Source organism: Rhamphochromis sp. 'chilingali', assembly GCF_963969265.1.
Source record: "Rhamphochromis sp. 'chilingali' genome assembly, chromosome: 21".
Classification (NCBI taxonomy): Eukaryota; Metazoa; Chordata; class Actinopteri; order Cichliformes; family Cichlidae; genus Rhamphochromis; species Rhamphochromis sp. 'chilingali'.
The window spans coordinates 24,676,012-24,682,758 of NC_137949.1; the positions used below are offsets into that span (position 1 = coordinate 24,676,012).

The 6,747-nt window shown below is 37.7% G+C and overlaps 1 protein-coding gene across 3 annotated transcripts; it reads right to left on the reverse strand.

The window, feature by feature from the left end:
* Positions 1-96: 96 nt before the first annotated feature.
* spata7 (spermatogenesis associated 7) lies at positions 97-6,349 on the reverse strand. 3 transcript variants are annotated; one of them, XM_080871430.1, is made up of 12 exons: positions 6,264-6,349; positions 5,247-5,309; positions 5,069-5,158; positions 3,867-3,914; positions 3,111-3,208; positions 2,503-2,957; positions 2,345-2,390; positions 1,802-1,920; positions 1,661-1,711; positions 1,481-1,564; positions 1,243-1,300; positions 97-1,144 (listed from the first exon to the last, which is right to left on the reverse strand). In XM_080871430.1, exons 3-12 carry the CDS (start codon positions 5,103-5,105, stop codon positions 539-541), a joined length of 1,602 nt encoding a protein of 533 aa, XP_080727556.1. In that variant the 5' UTR covers positions 5,106-5,158; positions 5,247-5,309; positions 6,264-6,349; the 3' UTR covers positions 97-538. The 3 variants fall into 3 exon arrangements, with proteins under 3 accessions (XP_080727556.1, XP_080727555.1, XP_080727554.1); XM_080871429.1 differs by having other exon boundaries at positions 1,481-1,558; positions 6,117-6,341; XM_080871428.1 differs by having other exon boundaries at positions 6,117-6,341.
* Between the last annotated feature and the right edge of the window lie 398 nt (positions 6,350-6,747).

Sequence of the window (6,747 nt, forward strand, 5' to 3'; positions counted from 1 at the left end):
TATACATATAATAGATTATTTTTTTATAGTTTCCCAGTTGCAATATTTCCCAAGTTAAGAACCTCAATGATAGTCTCAATAATCAGAAGCAAGCAGTGAATGAAAAGCAAATTTTATTGCAGTTGTAAAGACACTTTCTGGTAACAGTGGACTTTTCAGGTTGAACACACTTCACACCTTATCTGAAAATGTTAACTTGTGCTACATCATACTTAAAACTGACAGGGCAGTATACTGAAACTAATTGCAGAGGTAAACTGCAGCTCAGCCACTACAGTGATCAAGCTTATCCCCATCCTAAATGAGAACTTTAAAGCTCAGACTTATTTTTGTGACATTTTCATTGTGCTTTTGTTGTTAAAAATTCATCGAAAACAAAGCAGAAGTACAACACTCTTTAGTGAGGCTCGTAAATAACCAGTGTTATTTCTTTTTATATGACACCTTTTAAAAATGTGAAATATCACTTCATTCTCTGGAACACACTTCACTCGGTAAAAATGTAGATGGACATAAAATCCCACAGTACAATAAAAACTTAAAATTCATCTTCGCTGCCAGAATCCCCTGCATTTGAACGCTGCTCACTGGCAGCACTTTCACAGTGTGTGTTGCTGGACACATGCAACAACTCTGACAAACTTTTCCCTAGATCCTCAAGCTCATTAGACTGTCCATCAGCTTGCTCTTGTTCACTGGCTATAGCAGAATTCTCCTGGGTTTCACTGTGGACGCTGGTTGTAACAGTTGTGCCTACTATATGGAAATCCTCTTCACTGGCTGTTGTATTATCAGGGACATGCTCACTGACCAAAGAAAAGTCAATAAACTTTCCCTCACTGTCACCCTTCTTATCTTTTTCAGTTATTTCAGTTTGAGAAGGAGTTCTTGTAGGAGAGTGTAAGGGCGTAGAAGCCAATAAGGGATCAGTATAAACTGGGAAATCACAGTGTTTAATTGGGGACACATAAGGAAACAAGTCATTGTCTTCTTTGGTCTTTACATGTTTTCCCGCTGATTCCGGACACGGTAGGAGGCTATCAAGCAGATAATTCTTTTTTTCAAGCTCTGCAGTGGAGCTGGATATGTTGGTTGGTTCTTCAAAGTCTTTACACAACACTTCCAGCAGGTGGCGCATTTTACCCTAAAAACAAGCAAAGCGGGCTTATAAGAACAGCTTAAAAAGCCATGAACATGACTTGCCTAAAATGTTTTGTATTATGCATGAAATTACATGCTGACCTCATCTAGTTGATGACGATTCATGTCGATGTGCCGATTTAACACACGGTCTAGGACCCTTGCAGAGGACACAGACACTTACATGTCAGTAATTACTCAAAATAAGACTCATAGCTACTATTTAATCAATAACTCCTTTATCAGTCACATACAAATTTATTAAGAAGCTGTGCAAACGTCTGTACATCTGTCATCCAACTATGGCACAGAAAATGTAAAAGAATTAAAATGTTTCAACCTGTCAGAAATGTGTCCCCTGGACAAGATATCTTCTGTCACAGCAGAAATGAATTCAAGGTACATTAATTCTTCTTCTCTATTCCTCGACAAAACACAATAATTCATTTATTAGATAATGTATTACTTTAGATTGTTAAAATTTGTCTATGTCTACTAATCAGAAGGTCGGTGAACTTACTCTGTGGATACTCTCATCATATTGGGAGATTTCCTATTTTCTGGTGAGACCCTAGAAGATGAAACACTTTAAGAATCTTACTGAACAAAGTAATTAAATAAATAATAAAATGCAATGTCCTTTTCTACTGCATGAGCTCACCTGGACAAGGAGTCGAAAAAACCGCACTCTCTGCCCTTGGCTGCTCGACTCTTTTGTCTTGATGATGAATATGTGCCATTAAGCTCATCCTCAAACGACTCATGCTCTGTAATAAATCCCTGTAGAAAAAAAACAGAAAAAAGAAAAGAAGGCTGGAAAATGGGAAGTGTAATTCGATTCTGTCAAAGCGTTCTTGTGATCAAAGTATTACTGATAAATTGTGATATGTATGGTAAATGGACTAGTTCTTATATAGCGCTTTTCCACTCTTCTGAGCACTCAAAGCGCTTTACACAACTTGTGCATTCACCCATTCACACCCATTCGCACAAGCACAACTGACATTCACACTCCGATGAATGCATCGGAGAGCAATTTCGGGTTAGTATCTTGCCCAAGGACATTTGGCATGCAGACTAGGGGAAGCCGGGAATCGAACCACCAACCTTCCGATCAGTAGATGACCTGCTCTACCACCTGAGCTACAGTCACCCACATGTATGCATGTATGCATTATTAATCAAATCAAATTCTCCAAATTACCTGAGATGGCTCATCAACATCCAGCATGCAGTCCTTGTTCTTTACGCTGTATGAAAACAACCAAAAGACACGTGAAGACACAAGCGGCACATGCTGAAAAAAAATCTCCCAAGACACGTCTTTAGATCTGCAGTCTCATCAAGACATTCAGCCGTTACCTTCCATCACACATCTCCTGTTGAAATGATGTTGAGTTGCTGCAGTCCTGAGTAGGTTTTCTCTGTGGTGCTCTGTAGTAGCGATATTTTGACAAGTATGAGCTCTTATCTGATTTTAAGGTCTTAGGAGTGAAAGGTTTGTCTTGTGTAAAGTGCTGTGAATGTTTCAGTAGCAAGTCTCCGCTGTATGTCTTCCGGACAGGGTCCTGGAAGGTTTTGTAGGAACTCTGATCTCCAGAAGCTGCCAATGAACAAGCTGACGACTTTCTTCGAAAAGTTGCCTCCGGGCTCCGATGCTTCAATTCTGATGCTGGGCGAGTGTGATGAGAGCTGACATTGAGCGATGGATAAACCATCTCATTGACTTTAAAGGTGGTGTTGAACCTAGGGCTGGAGACCAAGGAGCTCCTCGAGCAAAGGTAGGTGCTGTCATCATACTGCACAGATAATCTGCTCTAAAAAACACACATGGGGTGAATCTGTTGTTGTGTAGACTGAAAAAGATTCCAAGCAAATAAAGTTGGCTTTGTGTTTGCTTGAAATCTGCTAGTAAAAAATTGTTAGCATCACATGAAGCAGTGATTAATGACAACGCCAGATTTTCTTACCTGTGATGAAGAGTATGAAGTTCTGCTATTCCTCTGTGCAGGTGCTGACTGAGGACGGCCATTTTTCCTCAACCTATCCCGCTTGATCTGGTCATTGTCTGTAAAGAGGTATTAAAACAACTGAAGTAGCACAACAGTTCACTACTGGAACTTTAACATTATGCACTCCATACTGTACAGTAATGCCACTGTTTTGCACATGTCTCAACTCTGTATATTTTTATATATTTTATTTATTGTTTACTCTATTTAATTTGTAAAATATGTACACACACACACACACACACACACACACACACACACACACACACGTAGAAAAATATTTAGTATACACATCCAGAAATGCATATACTATTATATATTGTACATATATTTATTAGTTTCAGATGTAGCCATTCTTGTATTTTGCTTGTTTACATTATTGTATTTTGCACAACTCTGTTGCTTGTGAAGCGCGCACACAAGAATTTCACTCACATGTGCTGTACCAATGTACCTGCACATGTGATGTGACAATAAAAGTGATTTGATTTGAACAGATACAATTCTCTGCACTGCAGAACTATCACCAGCAGCAAAGCATGTACTTTACTTTATTTGCCTATTATTTACTTATTATACGCACTGCTAATTATGGCATTATTTGTCTAATTATTAGCTAAACTTATGACACAATCTAAATTTATTTTGTCCCAACATCTCCTGCTGTATGAGTCATAAGAACAGAGTATGGCCACCATATATATGTATACTTACACTTCACACTACACAGCAAGCTTTTGGGTACTGAGGTATCAATGGCAGCTGGTGGATAAGATAGAAACTATTAGTATTATTACACAACAGAATTAAACACAATACTTAGTTTTGGTCTGAAGTATACAGACAGGCTCAAATATATACATAAATCTACACCAGTATTTGGTTAAATATCCCTTAGCATGTTGCACCTGGACCAGATCCTTTGGGTAAACACAAAAAAGCTTTGGGTACAATTCTAGGTGGATATTTGACTCTTCCTGGCAGAATCAGTTGAGGTCATTCACATGTTGGTTTCCTGGTACAGAACCAGTTTTTATACAAAGTTCACACATTTAATATGAGACTGGGGCTTTGCTTTGCTTTATCCATTCCAAAATCAGTTTTGATGTGTGTTTTAGATCATTTTCCCATTTGAATACCCAATTGTGTCCAAGTTTCAATCATCAGGTTGTTGATTTGAGGTGAAGTTGAAGAATTTTGAGGTAGTCTTCCTTCTTTATTATTCCATCCTCTTTGTGCAGTATACCAGTACCACTGGCAGCAAATCAGCTCAAAAGCACAATGCTACAGCCATCATGTTTGACAAATGGTACAGTGTTCTTAAGTTTGAAAGCCTCACCTTTAATCTTCCAAACCTAAGTCTTGTCATTGTGGCCAAATAGCTTAATCTTTGTCTGATCTAACCATAAAACCTTCCTTATAACTGTTTGAACTGATGATCTTGGAATCTGCAGTTGTTTAGAAATGGCTCCAACTTGTGTAAATCTAGAGTAAACTCCTATTGTTCTTCTTAGATCTTCAGTGGGTTCTTTGGACTTTCCTGTTCTGAATATCAGTCTAATGAGTCCTGTCAAACCAACCTTCTTATGCTCCAAAGAAAAACTACCAGTTGTCAATCATGATCGCCAATGAGATGTTAATAGGCTTTGACCTTGTCAAATTAAAAGAACCTTAAGCACAAGTTATTAAGAAATTTAAGTTAGTGTATGTATCTGAGTGTATGCAAACTTTTGACTTTTTTGAGACAATCCAGAACAAATCCATCCTCAATGGGTTTTAATGGGTTTTTAAAAAAGTAATTAAAGATGTATGCTGTAAAATCAATGCACCCTGAAAAAAGAACAGTTCAAATAAATCATTAACAGCCCCAAATTACCATGACCACAACTGTAAAATATACCTGCCATGCAGCTCACCTTTAGCTGAGTAAACCTTTTTGTAATGAGACACCATGTGGTCTTTAATGATGGATTGTGTCAACTTGCTAGAGGAGAGTGGACAGAAAGCTAAAAACACAAAACAATATATGATAAACTGTTAAATTAAGCTCTTCTTACAGATGACCAGTACTCATGAGCATGTAATAATACTTACGACTACTTTTCAAAGCCTTTCCTCTCACACCAGGGCTGTACCCCAGTCCAGATGACACACTTCCTAAAATGTAAAAAAGTGTTATGACTCACACTTTATCAGTTACAGGTTTTTTATGATTAAAAACTTTTCATTTATCATTTCATTTTATAAGTATGTGGTGCACAGCGCTTCTCAAAACTAAATAATTTTTAGATAACTAAAACAGCAAGTTTACCACAGCAAGACACACAGTAAGGCAATGCTAATTTAGTTAACAGGAATCTATGCGTTTCCTAGTATTTATTTATTTTTTGATCATTTAACTAATAACACATTACAGTACAGAGTATTTTCTTTTGGACCTGGCAATATACTGTTAAGGGGTTCCAAGACTTTCGGGGGTAAATTCTGTGCTATAGGTTTTAATGTTCATAACACTGACTGTTTACAAATAAAAATAGTAAATACTCAAAAAGTGGTAACATAATTTGAAGTAAATGTTTGAATAACACTGAAAATAAATAAGACGAAGCTCCAGCAAACAATAAGAGTACATACTGGTTTAAGTTTATAGAGGGCAGTACTAAGCTGATATCGTGGATCTCTTCAAACCAGAAACAAGAAGAAACGAATAAAGATTTAACAGGTTAAAATGTCACTAAACGTAAGCTGGCTTTACTGAAGCATCGTTTTACAAGCTGTTTTCGGTACAGACAAGGGACTAGTAACCACTGTGCTGACCGACTTGAAGCCATATTATTAACAGTAAATACGGTGGACATGAGCTTATCTTTAGGTAGCTGCTTAAGCAAAAAAGCTAAATGTGCTAACGTCTCCCGACTCATTATCCAGCTACATGGCTAACCAATGCTAATAGCATTAGCATACCTATTCTTGAGTCCATAATACTACACTCAGCATATCCCAACCTCGGAAATATTCTGAGGGAGAGATGGCAGAGCTCGGATCCATCCAGAAAATTCACTGCACTTAACCGTAAACATGCTGACGTAGTGATACAATCAAATATCGTACAAGTAATAACCTATCAAAGGTTTAGCAAATGAAGAGCGAAGAAACGCTTCCCCGTCGCCATGCTGGTTGCTATGATTGCTGTCGTCATCACGTTGATGCACAACAGGAGCACGCACACACACAACATGAATGAGAAAATTGAATCGAAATGACAACCTAAGAAAAACGCCCTTAAATCCAAACTTGATTAAATGAAATATGTCAAATAGTTATCTCAACAGTCTGAAGAGTACAGTACATATGATAAAGATATGACATGCACAACATAATAATAGACAACCTGACAAAGATCTCCTGTGAATATTTGTGTTTCAGTACTTGGATTTCTGGGTGTGGAGTTGCAGACTAACAGGGGGAGCAAGTGGGGCTAGTGTAAAAATCAAAACAAAACAGGAAAACATATACAGCCGTAAATTCAGGACCACTTGACCCTCTCAAAGGTCATCAAGTGAGAAATCATCCTTGAAAGCCCATGTTTGGTCTC

Bases quoted from the DNA above. Each gene is read 5' to 3' on its own strand.
- spata7 (XM_080871428.1), bottom strand. The intron at 2,391-2,502 runs GTAACGGCTGAA...GTTTTCATACAG, and splicing joins CAGGAGATGTGTGATGGAAG to CGTAAAGAACAAGGACTGCA. The intron at 1,145-1,242 runs GTCAGCATGTAA...GCTTGTTTTTAG, and splicing joins ATCGTCATCAACTAGATGAG to GGTAAAATGCGCCACCTGCT.